Source organism: Carex rostrata, chromosome 22, assembly GCF_964058835.1.
Source record: "Carex rostrata chromosome 22, lpCarRost1.2, whole genome shotgun sequence".
Taxonomy (NCBI): Eukaryota; Viridiplantae; Streptophyta; class Magnoliopsida; order Poales; family Cyperaceae; genus Carex; species Carex rostrata.
This window is the reverse complement of record NC_135939.1, coordinates 2,425,802-2,446,312: the sequence shown is the minus strand read 5'-3', so window position 1 is coordinate 2,446,312 and position 20,511 is coordinate 2,425,802. Positions and strand designations below refer to the sequence as shown.

Here is a 20,511-nt window from a genome sequence, read left to right as displayed (position 1 = left end):
TTATTTTTGAAATGTCTGACAGAGGCTGCCAGATTTACATCTACACCAACAATTGTTCAAGTAATTACATCAGATTGATATAGAAAAAAAAAACCACAACCCGCTAGCAAAATCTGTCCCACAGCAGTGTTTCCTCAACAATTCTGACAGCCAACTGATTAGGTTCCATTCTCATTCCTCCAAACAAACAACTGTTTCTCTGTTTCCAAATCATCCAACAAGCTGAGGTAAAGATGGATCCCCACTGATTCTCCCAGTCATATAACCCCCGCTAACCACCCTTGCCCTGGATTTATGCCATACCAGTGGTACCAACTGTTCAAACTGCATCAGGCTTACTCCCAAAATCAAGTACAGCTTTCGTCACACATTCCTTGCATATGAACAATTAAAAAACATGTGCAGTGCCATTTCTAAGGCGCAATTTTGACACAATAAACACCTCACGAGCTAAGATAATATGATTTCTGTTCCCCCTGTTGTACCATCTCATCTCGTTTTCGTCTTAATTTTTCCCTCTGATAATGTCTGAAAATAGAATTTTTCAGGACTGATAATTGCCAACAGTGTTATTGCTACGAGTAGACTGTTCATTATTTTCCACTATTAATGGCAGATCATTAGGTCACTTGTACTGAGGTGAAAAATTAATCTCCTCCATAAATTTCTTCTTTCCATTTCCCCCAATTTTGTTACTGTCCTATGTCTTGACGGTTGACATTATGATGATACAAATCCAAAATTGCAAAAAAAAAAATTGTAGTCAGAAAAATTGCATTACAAGAACTTGACTCTAGATACTTTTAACCAAAAAAATTCTGAGAACACAATATTGTTCCTTATTATGTTTTGGTAATAGTTTAAAGTATCTTGGCTTATATATAGATCTGATAATAGGGAAAGTCGATAGTCGATTCTGAAAGCTTATTCTATAATTTGTCAACGGGACCTCTAGTTTTGTCCTAAAAGTAAATCTAACCTATGCAATTTTCTTTGGTAACAGAATCATCAAGTTGGCGTCTTTGACCCAGCAACCTTAATCTATAGAATTTCTTCAATATTTGTTGGGAATGCGAACTTTAAAGATTGATAAACACTTGTTCTGAATGTGAGGACATTTTTCCTTGAAGAATTGATGACATGGTTGTACGACACATCAACAATCCAGACATATCCCGTATGTCGTTAATTTATTTGTTTAACAATTCATTTCATTTGATTCTTTCAGAATATAAATTCATAACAATGTATTAAGTTTGAAGTCATCACTATGTAATTACTCACAACAACAACAGGTAGAATAAGTTATGTACCAGATACGGCTGTATTCAATCGGTTAAAAGGGGACATGATAGACTTTTTCCATGTTCACACAGAATTTGTGCTGGGAAGTGGGACAATGATTTCATTATGGGATCATGGCTGTGGGAAAGGCATTCTGAGGTGTCAACTTCCAACACTGTATTCATTTGCTATGAATTCGGAAATTACGCTTCAACAAGGGGCCTTGTCAGACCAACATCTGCTCAATTCCTTCTCGCCAAACTTGACTGAACAGGCACAGGGGAATTACAACAACTAAGGCACCATCTTGCGCAATTGCATTTAATTCACTCAACACCAGGTGACATTCAATAGAAGGCTACTGGTACGGGAACATTCTCAGTACAATCGGCATATAAGGAAATGAAAGGGGAACCAGTGATGTCATCAGACCTCAGGCACATTTGGAAATTAAAAGCACCACCATGAATGATAATCTTCGGATGGCTGGCAATAAGGAATAGAATCCTGACGCACGATAATTTGAAGAAGAGAGGTTGCATCAAAATAACAAGGTGTCCATTGTGTAAAGTGACGACTGAATCGGTACACCATCTATTTTGTAATTGCGCTTTTACCAGAGAAGTCTACAGGAGATTAACAGTGAGACAACCGTCTCCTAACTGGCCAGCAAGACCGGTACTCAACATCACTGACAGACATCAGGTGGGTTCGTTAATAGTGGGGCAGAGAGCGCTCTTACTGATCATGCATTTCATAGTTTGGAGAGAGAGATGTGCAAGGTAAAAGGAACCGGAGGAATTGATCAATGAGATATGGTGGCAAATTCAATTCTTCCAGTGGCATGGAAGAGGAGGAGGAGAAGCAAAATGACAAGAGACGAGAGACGAGACAAAAAGTTGAATGCAGTGAGGTGGTGCAAAGAAACAACCGGTACCGGTACAAGCAAACTGCTACACAAATGTGGAAGCGTCAGTATATACTGGCATTAGTTTAAAATTATCACTTTTATCTTGTTTTAATCAGTATGTTTTCAGTTTTTTTTTTTTTCAAGTTTCCCAGTTCTTTTACATATCTTTAGTTGTCTAGTTTTGTTTTTTCTTAGCACTTTACTTTAGTCTTTTAGCTCAACTGTTGTGAGCATTTCAACTTTAACAATATGTGGCTACACACTTTGTAACCGCAAACATTAATCAAATTTGAGCCTGACCTTCATTTTTCTTCAAAAAAAAAACCAATTACAAAAAGCATTGTTTTAACATCGTTACTCAATTGGGCAAAGAAAAGTTCGACAACCTTGTACTACGATTTGCAAAAGTTTTAGGGGTCAATGGAACTTTTTTCTGCATTTTTTAAGTGTTTGGTCACAGTATTTTTTTTTTGCTTCAAACATGCCCGTAGGCAATTTCATTAACACTTAAGAGTTTTACATCCGGGTTACAATTTGAATAATGGATAAGTAAACCCCACATAATTCATTCCCTCCCTTCTAGCTATACCCACTAAGTAATCCGCCATCTCATTGTGACTTCTAATAATATGCTTACAATCAAAACCCCTGTTATGCTTGAACATTCTCCATAGTTCCAGAATTTCCCTAGAAGCCCACCAGTCAACCTCTGTTGGGGGCTGTAACAGTGAAACAGCTGATGCCAAGGTAGCATTGTCAATATAGAAGGAGCACTGATCCAGACCCTTTCCCAGCACGTACCTGACCGCCTCAAGCAATCCTTTTGCTTCTGCCTGCAGTGGGCATGCAGCTGATGATTGCTGCACTCCATATGCTAGTAGGCAATCTCCTGTCAGAAGAACAAAACCCAGTCCCGCTTCCCAGTATTGCGCCACCATATGCAAGTGGCACCACAATAGTCAACCGCACGCCAGACTTGACCATTTGTTGAATAAATCAAAGTACTGCAATAAATTAATTAGGCTTGGCTTGGGCTGTCAATATACAATCGGGTGAGGTATTATAATATACTTATTCATCATCCATTAAGCTAAAAAACTATGAACCAATATTCATATCTTATCTATATCTATATGTAACAGCAAAAGAAAATTATCTATATCTATCTTTTGAACATCATATGAATCGGATAAACAGATGAAATGATTTCATTATATTCCTATTTGTGCATTTAATAAAATATTTCTCAAAGTAAGAAAAATAAAGAAAAATGAATGAAAATTTAGATGAAAATAAATAAATTTATGTCATATATATTTGATCTTGAATAATACTATATCATATCATGCTTTATCCTCATATGAATATACATTTAAGTAGAACTAAGGTGTCCTTATGGAATTGGTCTACCAAATTCTCCAGTGAAATCATTTTTAAAACATATAAGATTAACTGTAAATGAAAATTTCAAACTGTTGAAACTAATCTATTTCACAAGCAACGGGTTTACATGTCAAATTTATTATATTCCGAATTAATTTGTATAAAGTCAAGTAGTCTAAAAACGATGAAAAATGAGCTTATTAAAATTAACTTATAAAGCTTTTTTTAGACTGCTTAATTTTATACTAAACTAATTCAAAAATTTATAAATTTGATTTATAATTGCATCACTCATTAAGTAGAGTGATTTTAACAGTTTGAATTCGCCATTTGAAATCATTTCGATAAATTTTGGAGTTAAACTTACAAATCATATAATGAGTTTAAGAACACCTAGTTATACTCTATACATTTAGAGTAGGACTAGAGTGTTGTTAAGCTCACAAATTTATCTGATGAGCTTTTCTCTAAAACCTATTAGAATCACTTTAAATGGTCAATTAAAACTATTAAAATTGATCTATTTCATAAATAATGTGTTTACATTTCAAATTTATAAGTTTTTGAATTAATTTAGCATAAAATAAAATGGTTAAAATTCAATGAAAATGAACATACTAAAATTAATTTATAAACTTTTTTTTTTCTTAACACTTGACTTTATTCTAAATTAATTTAAAAATTATAAATTTAATATCTAAACACATCACTCGTGAAATATATCAATTTACGGTTTGAATTTGTCTTTTAAAATTATTCCGGTAGGTTTTGAAGTTCATTTCACCCATTCTTTGGTGAGCTTAATAAACCCTTGTTCTATCTACTCTATACATAAAATTTTCTACCTCCGTATTCTTCAATCTGAATCCACTTCCGGATAAGATATCATTGACATCACTAGACTGGCTTTGAGAAAGAAGTACTGCAATCATTGATCTATTAGGCCTGTCTTGAGAAAGAAGCTAATAACTCTCTATAAAACGACTACTTCCTCATCCAGACCCAGGCAATCCCATCCAAAAAGTTTGTAACCTCGAATAAAAAAATAAAAAACAGTGAAAGAGCAGTTCAGTAAACATGGCAACACCAAAGGATGTCAAACTTTTTGGAGCTGCAACCAGCGGCTACTGCACCATGGTGCACCATGCGCTCCAACTTAAAGGGGTAACGTACGACTATGTCGAAGTTGATCTGAAGAACAAGAGCGAAGAGTTCCTCAGGCTGCACCCGGTGCACAAGAAAGTGCCGATTCTAGTGGTGGACGGGAAACCGATCCCTGAATCACTAGTAATATTGCAATATGTGGATGAGACATGGAAGGAGCATCCTTTATTGCCCCAAGATCCTTACTTGAGATCCAAAGTTCGGTTTTGGGCTGATTTTATCTACCAAAAGGTAATACAATAACAATTTTACCAAGAGTTTGATTCGGATTTAATTAGATTTTTCTCTCTCTTCAAATAAATAAATAAGATACTTTCTAATTATCAGAAGAATAAAAGAGACTCAATTAGTGTCCCTTTCCTCGTAGATCTTTTGTTTTAGTCCAAACCGGTATCGTTTTTGTTAAACTATTCAGATTTGTGTTTTTGAATTTTTTTACAATTTTACTAAACTATTTTGGATCTTTCACCTAAATAATATGAAAAATTAAATTTTCTGATCCTAATTGATAATACCCCAGATGATGCCGGTAGCCTACACCATTAGATCAACTGAGGGGGAGGCACGGAATAAAGCAGTTGAAGAATTTCTTGGCCACCTTAAAACTCTAGAAGACGGCATTAACAAGGATGTCCACATTCACGGCCCGTTCATCCATGGGGAGGAGCCCGGCCTGTTGGATGTAATCATCGGACCACGTAAGACTGGGTTTCGACGTCTTGAACAAATGCTTGCCGGCGTGAAGCTGTTTGATAAGGACCTGACCCCTGTCTTGTGCTCCTACATGGATGCTTATGCAGAGCTTGCTGTAATAAAGGATACAGAACTGATGCTGAGTCAATATGCGCATGCGTGACTTTAGTTCGATTGATGATTAGTTGTTAATTTCTTTTCTACAGGAGTATTAGCAAATAATCTGTTCATGTGTTTTGTGATGAATAAATGAGTTTGTTTATTTCGATATGATACTCTTAACCAAAATCCCTCTCTTTTTTTCTTTTGAAATGTCTGACAAAGGCTGCCAGATTTACATCATTAATTACACCAGAAATTATTGAAGTAATTACATCAGTATAATATAGAAAAAAAACCACAATCCGCTAGCAATTTCTGTCCCACATCAATGCTTCCTCAACAATTCTGACAGCCAACTGATTAGGTTCCATTGTCATTCCTCCAAACAAACGACTGTTTCTCTCTTTCCAAATCATCCAACAAGCCGAGGTAAAGATAGATCCCCACTGATTCCCGGTCATATAACCCCTGCTTACCACCCTTGCCCTGGATTTACACCATACCAGCGGTACCGACTGTTCAAACTGCATCAGGTTTACTCCCAAAATCAAGTACAACTTCGCCACACATTCCTTGCATATGAACAGTTGAAAAACATGTGCAGTGCCATTTCTAAGGCGCAATTTTGAATTTTTGACACAATAAACACCTCAGATCACAGCTGAAACCTCTACGGTCCATGATCTCATGTGTTAATAATTTGTCCCTTAGCAACAGATAAGAGAAAATCTTCACTGCCCCCCCCCCCCCCCCCCCCCCCAACCCACACACAACAAGCAATGCGTATATTGATCTTGCCGTGTATAGACCTCTTTCCCACCTCCAAACCACCTCTCTCTCTGGTCCAGAATTCCTTGTTATAGACCACTCAAAAAAGTGTGTAATTTTTTGTAAATCCGTCCAAAAAAATGACCCGCTGCAGATCCACTTTCTCAAACCCTCAATAGCAGCCCCTCTTGACCGAAGCTTAAGAATTGTGTCCGACCAAAGAGTGTTTGGATCATTGTACAAATGCCACCACCATCTCGAGAGAAGAGATGTGTTTCTAATCTGCAAGTCCGCAACTCCTAAGCCTCCACATTTTCTTGGAAAACAAACCGTTTCCAATTAATCAAAGAGATACTCCTTGTAACTCTATCTGATCTTCCCCACAAAATCCTTCTACGAATTTGATCCATACACTTAATGACCCACATAGGCAATTTAAAACAAGCCATATAGTAAATTGGAATTGTGGAAAGTACCAAGTTTAGAAGTTGTAAGCGACCACCTCGTGAGATGAGCTTGCTTTGCCAACCCCCTAACCGTTTCTCAAACCTTTCAATTAGTGGCATAAACAGATTTCTCGTAGGTCTTTTAATAGTGAGCAGCATCCCCAAGTATATGCGGAAAATCTTCTTGTTTATACCCTAGAATAGCTCCAATACACTCTTATCTTGGATTGAGGCAGAAACAGCCGTGGATAGGGGATGCCACAAGATTGAATAGCATAGGGGATAAAGGATCGCCCTGACACAACCCTTTTTTGTGAATAAAAAAGCTTGAAGCCATGCCATTGATTAGTACCCGGCACGAGGAAGTCTCAAGCAACACCTTTATCCAATGAATCCAAAAAAAAAATCCATATCTCACACAGGCAAAATTAGAATAGACGTAAATCCCAAATTAAGTACTTTTTTCAGAAATGTATACAAATAAAGTACATTTTTGAGACAAAACAAAATAAAATAACTCAGTCGAAGTATAAAATAACATAATTTGAAGGAAAATGTCCTAGTAGAACAGTTAAATCAAGACAAATTACAATACGTATATGAGTTCAATGAATCAGAAAAATACTTGCCAAAAATGAAAAATGACAAGAGAAAATACATCCAGCCCCTGTTGCCACCACCAACACTCCTTTGCCTAGTCACTTGTAATTAATTTACATGTTTCAAGCAATTAATAGGGCCTAAGAGCCTTATTTTCAAAAAGAAAAACACTGTGATGCCTTTGTTCAATGTAGATTGGTGTTCCTCCCTCCATAATGCATCAGCATTCCAGTTAAGTAACCGTTGACAAAACCGGACCCACCCAATCCGTAAGGCATCAGCATTCCGAAGGGATGTCGTTCAGTTTACCCCAGTTTAGTCTTGTACGTATAGAAATGGAGTTGATTTTCCTGTGCCCCTGTGGGATTCATCTCATCTCATTTTCTTCTCAATTTTTCCCTCTGATATTGTGTGGAAATAGATTTTTTTTCAGGATTGATAATTGCAATCAGTCTAATTGCTACGAGTAGTAAATGATGGGGCGGAAACTATTCATTATTTTCCACTATTAAGACAGATTATTAGGCCACTTGTACAGTTTGGTCATGTTGATTACTGAGGTGAAATTAGTCTCATCCATAATTCTTTTTTTACCATTTCCCCCACTTTTGTTACTGTCCTGTCTTGACGGTTGACATTATAATGATACAAATCTAAAATTGCAAATTATTTTTTTGTAGTCAGAAAAATCTAGATACTTTTAACAAAACAAATTCTGACAACACAATTTTGTTCCTTCTTATGTTTTGTTAATAGTTTAATATATCTTGGCTTATATATTAGATCTGTTAATGTGGAAAGTTAATAGTTATGAAAGCTTATTATATAATTTGTCAACAGGACCTCTAGTTTTGTCCTAAATGTTAATCTAACCTATGGAATTTTCTTTTTGTTTACAGAACTGTCAAGTTTGCATCTTTGACCCAGCAACCTTAATCTATAGAATTTCTTCAATAGAAGGAAAAAATTATTGCCCTTAAATGGTACTAGGGAGCAGAAAAACATCACAATAATATGACAGAGCCAAGAGATCAAGCTCTTTGGACACATGTTGAGTTACAATTCAAGAATAGCGCAATATGCACTTAGTATCAAAGGCATGTTGTGCAACTATGGTTCTCCTAGATGGTCTGGTACTAATAAGCTGTCACAAGAAGCAAAAGGAAGCAAAAACGTACTCGAAGAATTAATTGGCCATCCCAATACTACAAGACGGTCGACCGGGATGTGCCCACATTAGGGTCCTTGTTCCATAGGCAGAAACCCGGGTCACAGGTTGCCTTCTTCGGACTGTTTTGAGCATCTCGAACAAGACATAACTGGTTCTGCTGGATGACACAAAGATCGCTCTGTTTGTGCTTCAGCATGGATGCTTATGCAGAACAAACATCACTTTAAATTTTCAGCCTAGAAAACTTGATTAATTTTCTTATGGAGACAAACGTTGTGCCACGGGACAATAACTAGGCGCAAAACATCTCATATATCTTCGATCTATTTATTTAATTATCTGATAGTTATATTTATTTTTATATAAATAAATAGAGAACTACTATATTTAGTAATATTGTGCATAGATAAGTAGCAACATCAGATTAACATTATGTCTTAGGGATTTATTAACTAAAATAAAAAAAATAAAAACTACATTTATGCGATGATCAAACGGCATCACAAAAAGCAACGGTCCAAAATCATCAATTCTCTTTTCTTATTGTTTCACGTGTTAACTGTAAATGTCATTTGATTCAGTCGTTCAAGTACAATGGAAAAATAACATTGTAAACCTCATTTGTCCTTTTATTTAACTTTTCTTCGTGCATATACATCCATCAAATTTTGAAACCCCAAACTTAAGCCATATCCCAAGTTTATATTAAAACGAAAAAGGTATAGCAATAGAACCAAGTAAAGATAACATCCAAAACAACGAGTATTATCAAAAAGAGAAGATAAGAGTATAGTCAACGGATAACAGACAAACAAAATGTTTTGAGAACATGGACAAAAGCAACAGAGGGATCAGGTGTCCCAAAACTCCTAGAGAGATGGACATTACCACTACAAGAAAAAAAGACAAAACACTCACTAAATGAAACAGTTACCTCACCGTACATAAAAAGAGCTACACTTTGTAAACCCACTAATTATGGATAAGCCACCACAAAAATATATGAGCCTAAAAGTAAGACTCAATTCTCATTTTCCACATGGATTTAGCTCTTGGTTACCTTCTCTTTGGCCTTTTGAAGTTTCAAAACCTTCTTCACAATTTTTTGCTCTTCAACCAAGAAAGCCCTGATGATCCTGTTAAAAAAAGAAAAATTACCTTTTTACAAATCTAGAATATGTTAAGAATAGAATTACAATGCAACTAAGTGCAACTTGACTTTAATACTTTTCAATATAAGAGATTGTGAGTATACAGAAACCAGTTTAAATTAATTAATAAGTTCCACTTTTGACTTCAACATTATTTCCACATTAGGTTTCAATTGACATTGACATATTATCGATCATTTTTATCACCTTCAATAGGTAATAAGCATATTTTTCGCAACATTTAACATACATATCCCAGAAACACATCAAAATGCATGCATAGGTAAAGAAGTAGATGTGCATTCATATTTTACTTGAGTAGTTATATTGTGCCAGATCTAAATCATCCTCAAATTAATGCAATGCATATGTTGCCATCTGCTAATTTATAAGAAATGTTTTGGTGCCATTCAATTTCCAACCCCCACCCCACCAAAAATTAAAGGACAAAGTATAGACAAAGCAAAAATAACACCATGATATTATCCTGGTAGGATTATCATAAGATGTTTTTGTTACAAATGAGTATAGCATTTTGAGATTTGCATAGGTACAGAGGTAATTATCAAATTTACAGCAGTGTACTTTACCTTTCTCTTACAGCACTTCCAGATAAGACACCACCATAAGCACGGTTAACAGTTCTCCTGTTTCTAGGCAACCTTGACCTCTTGTACTCAGTGGGCCTCAAGTGAGGAATCTACATCAAAACAAAACTATTTTAGGACTGTTTTAAATGATAATTATATGGTTGAACAAGATAAATTCCTTCTCATAGGATAAAACAGGTAATATGAACAAACATGGCACCATGTGATGGTGAACAATGATGTTACAAGTCTCAGGTACATTTTGGCAAAATGCATTTCATAAATGACAAGATAGATTACTCTCAAACAAAGAGACTAGAATCAATCTTAATGATAGCATAATACCAAGTTATTGATTCTACTGTCAAGACAATGTGGCATAAATTGCAAAAGGCACAAATGAAATTGACAACAGATGAAGGAAAAACATTATAAATTGGGTAAAACCATCACTATGGAATAGCTAAGTATCATCTCCAAATAAAATATAGCTTAAATAGCTGATCAAAATGAAACAAAGGTGCATTTCCTGAATAATGAATGAAAACCACGACTACCAAAATACATTTCAATTAAGCTAATTCTAATTAGTTTATATCATGGCAAACCAAGCATGGACTAATTATGAATATCAATGTTTATGACAATCACAAGAAGAAGAAAAAAACAAGAGAAGAATTGCTTACTCCTTGAATCCTCTTTCCAGTAACAGGGCATTTGGGGCCACTAGCTCTCTTCTTCGTGTACTGGTACACCAGCTTTCCACCTAGACCACCAAATTAAACCACATAATCATTGAACAAGCGAAGACACAATCCAAAATGTCCCAACTCAACAAGATCTGAATTATAGATTGCCACATGAGAAGAGGATAGAAAAGAAGTATAGGAGAGAGATCTAACCTGGGGTTTTCACAACCCTGGTCTGGTTGGATTTGGTGGCATAGCTATGCCTCTTACGATATGTCAACCGCTGAACCATTTCGCCGCGCCGCCTGTTTTGTCGTTCACTATTCTCCTCTCCTCCAACGAGTTACGGCTCCAGAAGAACCCTAAAAGGTAGATCGCTAGAGGTTTATAAAGGGTTAGTTCGCTGAAGACCTAGAATAGATGGACAGGATTCAATCAGTATATCCAAAGGTCTAAAGTTTTGGGCTAAAACAGGCTGGCCGTCGAATTCAATCTATAGCACATTTAAGGCCTTTTTAGGTTTAGTTGCAATACCATACGTAACTGGCAATGTGTTGTATCGGATTAATGGTATCGAGCCCGAAAGGCCCAATAATTTTTGTGGGCTGAAGCTTTTATAAAATGCTATGATCTTTTTGGAGCTATTAATGGGCCTTATTAATATTGGGCCCAGGTTGAGTGTGACCTCCATACAAAATTTTATTTCACAACATTTGACATACACGGACCTTATTCATCTCAGCGGGAGTCCGTGTCCCACCAGGTACCTCAGGTGCAATTGAAAAAATTGGACGGTCCAGATTAATCTCAGCTGGACTAAACTCAATCCGGTGCCTGTTGAGTGTTGAGGCTGTAGGGGTCTTCTTTAAGATTCGTGCTAAGTGAGATGAACGGCCTGAGGTTACCACTTGCACCTCAGGTACCTGGGTGATACGGATTCAGCGGGATGTGTGTAAACTTTATACAAAATTGAGTGCGAACTCTTTATTAATTCCGAACAGGTATGGATCCTGCACAAATTTAAAGTTGTACAGAATTCACAATTGTAAACAACGGCACAGGAAGATACGACGCACTAAAATCAATGGCAAACCCTCTTTGGCAAAACACAACAAAATTTTGGTGCTGCATACTTTTACACACTGTCTTGGGGTCCTTTTTCATGCATACCTCAGCTAGATATATCAATTTATTTTGCATTAATTTTGCCAACTTGTAGTGGCTATCCTACATTGAAAGCTTTGGTGCTGGCTCTCTGTTTAGTGGGCGCAATTCCTATTTAGTTCATGTTCATTCATCATGTATGATACCATCCTTCCATGACAGTTGAGTAGATCTGTGCATAAGTAATTACTGCCCGGCTTAATTAGGTAGCTACGCACAAACTCATTTTGTGTGTTAAATCATCCACATTACAATAAATATTTGTGCACTTCTTTGCCTTGTTACCTTGTTCTTACATAAAATCAATAAATTCCTCGAGACAGTATAATGAAATGATTCAATCTTTGCAAAAAGGAAAAAACCTCATGAATTAAACCGCATTGTTCTATACCTTGCATTAATTTACATAGCATCTACGAAATGTAATAGTTTTCTTATTTCTATATATATACTCAAATGTCTGCAAGCTGTGCGGAAATACATCGCAGTAAAAATACCTACCTGTAATACTATACCAAAATCCTTAATTAATCGTTCCTAAAATAAACTACCTTTATTGTACATGCTCATCGCCTTTAACTATATACCAAAGAGGTTAAAAAAATGAAAAAGGTAAAACCAATATGTCAACAAGGGAAGAGCAAAAAGGAAGGCTCCCTCTGAATCTTTCTGTCTACAAATGATATCTTATCAAGCTTCTTATGGCACCATTGAAGTTGCTCGCTACTGATTTTCGGCATTTTGAGCACTCTTGACACTAATTTAATGTCTACTTGAGAGAAGAAGAGGTCTTGATTTGATCGATCTTCTTTTGGCTTTTTGAACTTCTTAACGAGGCAGTTGCCTGTTTTCAGAAGATCTTTCAACCTTTTCTCCTTCTGCACCATGAAAAGGAATCAAATGTAAAGCATCTTTTTTTCAATTTTATTTCATATTAATCAGGTACAGGTACTGAATTTGGAAAGTAGATGAGGCCAGGTGTTACAAGTAATTTTCTAGAGGACAATTTCTGGTACAAAATCTGAGGATGCCATCATTGTACTGGCCTCTCTGTAAACAGGTTTATAACAAGAAACAAAAGAGGTCGTTTTATTTTTCCTTCTTTTGAGAACCCGTAAGGAAGAATTAATCAATACCTTTTGTAATACAGAATGGAGGTGCATCATAAAATCATAGTCTGACGGGTCCTGGAGCTCAACCTGTGGACCCACCAAACCCTTCAAAATTACCGGCATTTCATTTTTGTCGGCTTTAACAAACTCCCAGAAAACCCGAATACTCTCCTCCATTATATCTTCCAATTCTTCGCTTGTGATGATGTAATTCCCTTTTTGGTCGTCCTCCCGTTTCTCCCTTAAATTATCCTCTGCAATAACATCATGATTTTAGTCAACTTTTCTAATACCTTTTGAATAGTAAATATCATAAAGGCACAAATCCATAAACGACAATTTTTTTAACTTAATATAAGATTTAAGAGGATAACTATCGATGTTCAAGTCAGATTTTGCTCATGTAAAACGTTGACATAATATTCCTTCCGTATTTTTTTTTATGAATTTCATTATTTGTCTATTTATTTGCAATATTTTCGTTTAATTGCTTAACTGTGACCAAGTGAAGCTATTTGAGCGCTCAATTCATCCACATGCATAAGGTATTACATCATAACTCAATTAAAAAGAGACAAATAATTTGGGCTGGTTACTAGAACATACTGGTAAAAGAAATGAAAAGGAAATCATGGATTCACACAATATACTCAGCATTACCTTTTATAAGTGGCACTTGCAAGAGATTTCTCAAAACACAACGGTTTTTCACATAGTTAGGCAACCTTGGTCCTTGAAAAGGTTCATTCTCGACGAACCTATTGATCAACACCTGGAACTGCTGGAACTCGCCGGCTGCCTGGTTGTACCGGTGGGAATGGTACGGGTCGGACTCAGGCATCTCAAGAGCCTTCTCATACTGCCACCTCAGGAACTCCCAAGAGAGGCACAATTGCCCCACATAAACCATCTCTAAATCACACCGTAATTCCTTTATGAACCGCTCTGATGGGTCGTTAGTGGGTTTTCGGCGCCTGGAGATGTTTTGTGAGAGGATGGAGGTTATTGTCGGGAGTAACGGTTTTTGAGAGCCCATTGATTCTAGCGGGTCCTTTAGTTGTAGAAAACCTGATTAGAAAGAAGGAAAATTATAGGTTATGAGTTTCTCAAAAAGGAGTTTTAGGATTACAAGATGCTCTGTAAGAGCAGTAACAATTAGCTTGGAATATCTAAGATAAAGGATCAAGCTTAGTAACGATACGGTTCGGTATTTTGCTTGGTACTGGATGGGGCACTTGCAATGCAACAAGAAAGAAGTTACTTTTGTTTGGTTCAACTCAGAATGTATAGAAAAAAAAATTCAAATTTAAACTAGATTTTGAAGGGGCAAAACGTGTAAAGGAATTCCAAAAAAATAAAATCCAAGTACACATACCTACAGCATACATCTTTTGGTAGTTCCAGATATCGAACTTGCGCATCCTCTCCCGGTAGCTCTTATAAAACTTGTTCAACTCATCCATCGGATCCTCGTGCAGGAATTTCTCATCGAAATGCCATGTCTTTAGTTCCTCGACGGTCGTTTTTGGGGTCTCTGATTCCTCCAAAATAGTGGGCAGACCGACCGCTCTCGCTTTCTTGATCTCCATCTTCAACTGCTCGATCAAATCTTGATGCTCCCAAAGTGACTCCAATTCATCCTCCTCTTCTTCATCCAAATATTCCTTGCCTTTGTCTTTTGACTTGCTTTGCTGTATGTCGATTTTCTCACTATCTTGTGTTGGTTTTTCAGTAGCATTATCTTTTCTTGGTGACATGGTTTCATAGTGATTTAAAGTATCTGTTTCAGTTTCTCTGTCCAAATTCTCACTTGTTGCTTCATCCTCTTGGCTTAAAATAGCCATTTGGGTCTCTTTACTCAAGTCCTCCTTTGTTACTATTGTGGCCAGTGATCTATTGCTTTCGATGTTTGTTTCCGTTAGACCCTTGATTTTTCCTAATTTGTCTCCGTCTGTTTCATTTACTACTTTTTCTGCCTTTTCTTCTTGATTCTGCACATCAAATTCAGGTTTGGAATTATTCCCTAACCAAGCATTAACTCCATCGGGTTGATCATGATTGGAAGATATCTGTGCTGGAAAATTACTCGAATCTGTTTCAGAACCGTAAAATGATTGTGCTTGGCCCTTCTCATTTTCTTTGAGACGATCCACCGGTTTCGAGTTATACCTCACAAGATTGGTTGATTGCCCGGCACTGTAATTTTTGTGTGGGGAACTATCAGATTCCTTTTCTGACAAGAACCAATCGCTGTCTGAATCGACAATTAAATCCTTAACTGAATACCCATCGCTTACACTCGATTGAGAATCTGAATCAAAACTAGAAAACTCCTCTGATACATATCTCCCTGTGAGCATCCGTCTACCTCTCTCACTTGAAACTGTACTCGGACTACTACTGCTACTAAATTCTGGTTTCTCCAAAATCATTTCCTTTTGTATGGATCTTTTTCTCCTTACTAATTTCCTCTTGTTTGGTAAAGGAGCAGGCTTATTACTCAGTCTGGTTGGTATCTCCAAGGGAATCTCTGGGTCAGAAGGTATATTTTCTGATTCAATAGACTCATTTACCGGGTTAAAACCTCTGTCTGTGATCTTTTGTATGGGCTTAGTTATAACATCATCAGTTGAGGATAATATATCGGTACCAAAAACGGTAGGTTTCTTTGTTTCTTTATAGTTTGTGTATTCCTGTTTATTTTCATTCCATGATTCTCTGCCAAAACCTTCACCCAGATCTCTTTTGTTATCTATATAACTTATTATACCATCTACTGGATCTGGATCTGGTTCTGGTTCTGGTTCTGGTTCTGGTTTTGGTTCTGGTTCAGATTCTGATCCTGATTTTGGTTCATGTTTTACGACTTGTGCAGGTTCACATTCTGGATTTAATTCGGATAAGGATTCATGTTCTAGATCCATTCTGACTTCATTCTCTGGTTGAGATTCAGGTTCGCTAAGTTCAGATTCACATTCAGGTTTTGGCATGACATCAGATTTGGCTTTGGGTTCTATTATTGGTTCTAGCTTCTCGATTTCACCAACCATCTGTTCTTCTAATTTGGTGTTTAACTTCTCTTCTTTGCTGGATAATTTTTCAGCTTTCAGTTCAGTGTAATTCTCTCTGATAGATATGGTCATGGTTTCGGGTTCTTGGACAAATCCTCTCAAATTTCTCTCAGGCACAATTTGGTATTTTTGAATGTTTGTTGAAGCCGGTGAGTCATTTGAAATTGGTGGCTTGTTTGAAATGGATTTGTCATTAAAATCAGGTGATACCTCTTCCTTGATTGGATACATTTTAGGCTCGCAAAATTCTTCAAACTTTTGGTGCTCGAATTTGAAGCTCAAACTTGAAGTCAATTTCCCATTATCCTCAGAAAAATCAAATTTTTCACCATGTACAGAGTTGCCTGTGGCTAACTCGTCCATACACTTTGGATCATTTACACTGTAATTCACAGCGAAATTGTTCCAAAATGCCTCATGATTATGCTCCCATATGTAATCAAATCCTGTGAAGCGATCTCTATCACATGAATTATCTATCTCAGGATAGAATTTTGGTCCTGACTCGTTCTTCTTTGGCCTAATATTAATGAGATTAAAAAAATGTTTAGGAGGAGCTTTTCAAAATGGCAATAAAAGATTCAAAGTAGATCATGTAAAAAACTGGTACCAGTCTAACCATATACTATTCCAATACAAGCCTAATCTGTAAATTAACCAGTAACCTATACACAAAACCTCAACAGTAAAGAGGCTGAGGAAAAAATAGATATATATCAAACTGGTACCTAATAATTAGGGTTCTGGTTGGTGATGATTGGTACACAGGTACTTTCAGAGTGGCCAGATGTCCTTTGATAAACTCTATATATATTTCAGTTTAAATTAATTAAATATTAAATTGCTTTATACCTGAAAACATATCTGAATATGAAATGTATCAAAACCGCCAAGGAAATAGCAACCCAAAACACTGACGAGCTTAACAGAAAAACCAATAATCTGAAGAATAATCCGTTAAACCCGTTAAACGACCCGCGTGAGATTGAACTTGTGTTAGTCCCATTTGTATTTGCTGTATCCATACTGCCCCGAAATTTCTTGGAAAAAGAAATTAGAAGCCTTTCTCTACATCTGACTTTCCATCACCATGTCCCCTTCAGATCAAGAAGACCCGGTCTTCAATACCTAAAATTGCATTGAAGGAATCAATATTCACTCAAAATAATATTCAAGCTCGAGTTACATTCAGCACGTCAGCAAGAAAAAGAAAAGTAATAAAAAAAGATGCATATACTATTTATGGGTAAAACAAGAATCAGAAAACAATTAATCAAATAAATTAAACAAGTTTATGATTGGTCTTAAAAGTTAATATGATTACTATTCTTAATTGGAAAACAAAAAATAGATATATCAGTTTGGTCATTTTGTTGATATTTTAAACAGAAAGGGCATGAAACAAGGTACATACAATTCTCAGAATAAAAAAAAAGAGTATATACCGTTTTTGTCCTTGTAAATCAACCGGACTGAATATTTTTTTTGGTATGAAATATTAGAAAATTATTCTATTGTAGTGGAACTTTATGTTACTCATAGACGTATTCACTGGTTTTCTTAATATTGAAAGAGACTAGGTTGAACTTTTCGGAAGTTGATGCCATGCTTGACCACAAAACAATATACAATTCAACCTTTCTGTTGTTTTACTTTCATTCTAGTTTTTTTATTGAGTTTGAATTAAAAACTTTGAACGGCAATGAAGAGAGACTCTCTGTTTTACATTTTTTTTTTTTTTTTTTTAAAAAAGAAAGCGTTTAGTACCCTGCCAGAAATTCAACATCAGTTTCTAGTTTATATGAAAGTTCAAATAGAAATAGAGATATGAATTATAAGGCAAGTGCAGCTGCACCGAAAAATAAAAAACAAAGTCAAATACGACAACTATTCTCAGGTATCATTTCCTATGAATATTGGAATTATAACTAAGAAATAAATGGGTTTCAAAATAAAAAAATAAATATATATATATATAACTAAGAAATAAATGATCCAAATGGTAATATATACACTAATCAGCAAATATAAAGTTAATAGTATAAAATCGAAACCAAAGTAATTTACTAGATTCATACAAAAAACAGAGACATCAACATTAATCAAGGTTGAGAAAATTGGTTGCTGTTTGATATATAATTGAAATAGAAATTGTTCCAACTAAAATTGATTCCATACCTGAAAGATAGCAGAGCAATCCCTGGTATCAATCGTCCAAGAATCTAACTATGGTAAGATACTTCAAATCTCCAGCTATAAATTGAAGCTCATCTATTTCATGAAACACTTCTTACCGCACTCAATAAGCTGCTCTGCTCAAAACCAGGACAAAGATAACAAGACAAACATGCGGAGAGAGCGAGAGAGAGTGAGAGAGAGAGAGAGATAAAGAAAAGAGAGTATCTAAAAGGATAGGTATGAATTGTGAATTTGGGTCTTAAAGGTGTGAGAAGGAGAGAAAGAGGAATGTGAGGTCGCACCAAATTGATGGGGATAGTAAGAGGTGCGGTTTGAGCAAGGGCTATAAAGGAGAACCACCTAAGGATATTCAAATGGAAAACTGGGTGTTAATTTTTTGCATATAAACAATACACCCCTATGGGCGATCGGATAGTGGTAAAATCATATATGTATCCGTATGGATCGTTTAATACATACAAATATCAAATATTCATAGATATATATATAAATAGTTTCATAATATATTAAATTATATAGTATATATTTACTATTTGAATACAGATTATTAAAATTCAAAATCATATAAATTATCGGATATCGATATTTACTATCCAATCCGTTTTCACCGCTACCTCTGACCCTCTAATTCTCCTTGGCAAAATAGGTGAATTCCCCAAAATTATTAAAGATACAAAAAGGAAACATGCACTTGGTGATATAGGTAATTTCTAATTGGGCAAATAAGAAAACATCTTTAGTGCATTAACTGTTGGTTTCATTACGAATTTAGTAGACTTCTTTTTGTTAGGTACACTACGCTCTTTCAATGTAAGATGCATTATTTTGAGAGAGTTCCAATGGAAATCTGACAATGAAAATATTTGGCGATGAATGCTCGATCTGGCCCCACCAGCACTATAAATGCCCCTAAAATGCCAAATTCCAATGAATGCAATTTGTGCTAATTGCCAATTGACGGATAAGTAAACTGTAAAAGCATACAGCATGTATGACAAATTCCCATTAATGCAATAGTGCTGTTATAAAACGGGAAATTGTAAATTGTAAAAGCATCTGAGAACCCCCTTGACAGCCTTTGTCAAGTTACTGAAAAAAAAAGTAAAAGCATCTGAGAACTTGGGTTGGGGAGATAAGTTAGCGCCTTTTAGTGCCTTCAATTTTCTACGGAAAATTAAGGGCATCACATGCTGTAACGAGTCATACCGATCTGGGATTTGGGAAAAAACTCATTAACTGTAGCAAGTCACACGGTATGATTTCGGTAGTCGCCATAAGGAATCCGAGGTTCTCTTTTGTTGGTTAAGATCCCATAATCTTTAGTCACGGTCTTGACTTTTTATCTTTTTCACTCCTCTATAATTTTGTTTTGGACTGATTGGGATCTCCAACTCGCACTAAATGAGGACGTTTCAAAGTGTTCATTGTCGGCAGTCTTTTTTTTTTTTTGCCCTCTCGGAATGCTGCTATTTTATTACTTTGACAATTGATAACATGTTGAAATTTAACACAATTAAGTAAAAAGTTAGCGGATTAAATTTAAGAGTAATTATAATTTTCCCCACCTATCCATCCCCCATTTCATCCTCCAACTAATTTTCTATTTTAACTATAACTATAAAGAGGAGGGTTCAAATGCCTCCATGTTTTTGTGCCTCCATCTCCCTCCATTATTTTCAAAGTTCAAACAGTCGATCCGAACCGCTCAACCTAACCTCCATACTAAAATATGTTTGGAGACCAAATTTTATATTTTTAGGAATTTTTTTACTATTTTTTTAGATAGGTAGAAAATCAGTAAATCTGAACCATCTAAAAACAGTATTTTTCTACCTATCTAAAAAAATAGTAAAAAAATTCCTAAAAATATAAAATTTGGTCTCCAAACATATTTTAGTATGGAGTTTAGGTTGAGTGATTCGGATTGACTGTTTGAACTTTGAAAATGATGAAGGGAGATAGAGGCACAAAAACATGGAAGCATTTGAACCCTCCTCAACTATAAATACTATTT

The 20,511-nt window shown here is 35.8% G+C and overlaps 3 protein-coding genes and 1 long non-coding RNA gene across 4 annotated transcripts in view; 1 reads left to right on the top strand and 3 right to left on the bottom strand.

The window, feature by feature from the left end:
* The window catches only part of LOC144574374 (glutathione S-transferase U10-like), a 46,251-nt gene extending 40,549 nt beyond the window's left edge, over positions 1–5,702 (top strand). The window contains exons 2-3 of the mRNA XM_078324329.1: positions 4,645–4,972; positions 5,262–5,702. Coding sequence (XP_078180455.1) covers positions 4,655–4,972; positions 5,262–5,597 — 654 coding nt within the window. The 5' untranslated portion in view covers positions 4,645–4,654 and the 3' untranslated portion in view covers positions 5,598–5,702. The remainder of the gene's footprint in view (positions 1–4,644; positions 4,973–5,261) is intronic.
* LOC144574379 (uncharacterized) lies at positions 5,382–8,284 on the bottom strand. The gene is made up of 2 exons (XR_013518197.1): positions 7,190–8,284; positions 5,382–5,729 (listed from the first exon to the last, which is right to left on the bottom strand). It is a non-coding gene; the product is annotated as an uncharacterized LOC144574379 (long non-coding RNA).
* Positions 8,285–9,286: 1,002 nt separating this feature from the next.
* LOC144574377 (large ribosomal subunit protein eL34) lies at positions 9,287–11,372 on the bottom strand. The gene is made up of 4 exons (XM_078324333.1): positions 11,165–11,372; positions 10,949–11,028; positions 10,263–10,372; positions 9,287–9,657 (listed from the first exon to the last, which is right to left on the bottom strand). Exons 1-4 carry the CDS (start codon positions 11,241–11,243, stop codon positions 9,567–9,569), a joined length of 360 nt encoding a protein of 119 aa, XP_078180459.1. The 5' UTR covers positions 11,244–11,372; the 3' UTR covers positions 9,287–9,566.
* Positions 11,373–12,533: 1,161 nt separating this feature from the next.
* LOC144573865 (uncharacterized) lies at positions 12,534–18,851 on the bottom strand. The gene is made up of 6 exons (XM_078323632.1): positions 18,477–18,851; positions 17,151–17,426; positions 14,603–16,818; positions 13,888–14,295; positions 13,252–13,481; positions 12,534–12,993 (listed from the first exon to the last, which is right to left on the bottom strand). The coding sequence occupies exons 2-6, from the start codon at positions 17,321–17,323 to the stop codon at positions 12,742–12,744; spliced, it is 3,279 nt and encodes a 1,092-aa protein (XP_078179758.1). The 5' UTR covers positions 17,324–17,426; positions 18,477–18,851; the 3' UTR covers positions 12,534–12,741.
* Positions 18,852–20,511: the final 1,660 nt, after the last annotated feature.

Bases quoted from the DNA above. Each gene is read 5' to 3' on its own strand.
- LOC144574377 (XM_078324333.1), bottom strand. From the start codon at position 11,243: ATGGTTCAGCGGTTGACATATCGTAAGAGGCATAGCTATGCCACCAAA. The intron at 10,373-10,948 runs GTAAGCAATTCT...GTTTTGATGTAG, and splicing joins CTGGAAAGAGGATTCAAGGA to ATTCCTCACTTGAGGCCCAC. The intron at 9,658-10,262 runs GTAAAGTACACT...TTTTTTTAACAG, and splicing joins GGAAGTGCTGTAAGAGAAAG to GATCATCAGGGCTTTCTTGG.
- LOC144573865 (XM_078323632.1), bottom strand. From the start codon at position 17,323: ATGGATACAGCAAATACAAATGGGACTAACACAAGTTCAATCTCACGC. The intron at 14,296-14,602 runs GTATGTGTACTT...CTTTCTAATCAG, and splicing joins CCAAAAGATGTATGCTGTAG to GTTTTCTACAACTAAAGGAC. The intron at 13,482-13,887 runs GTAATGCTGAGT...ATGTTATTGCAG, and splicing joins GCAAGTGCCACTTATAAAAG to AGGATAATTTAAGGGAGAAA.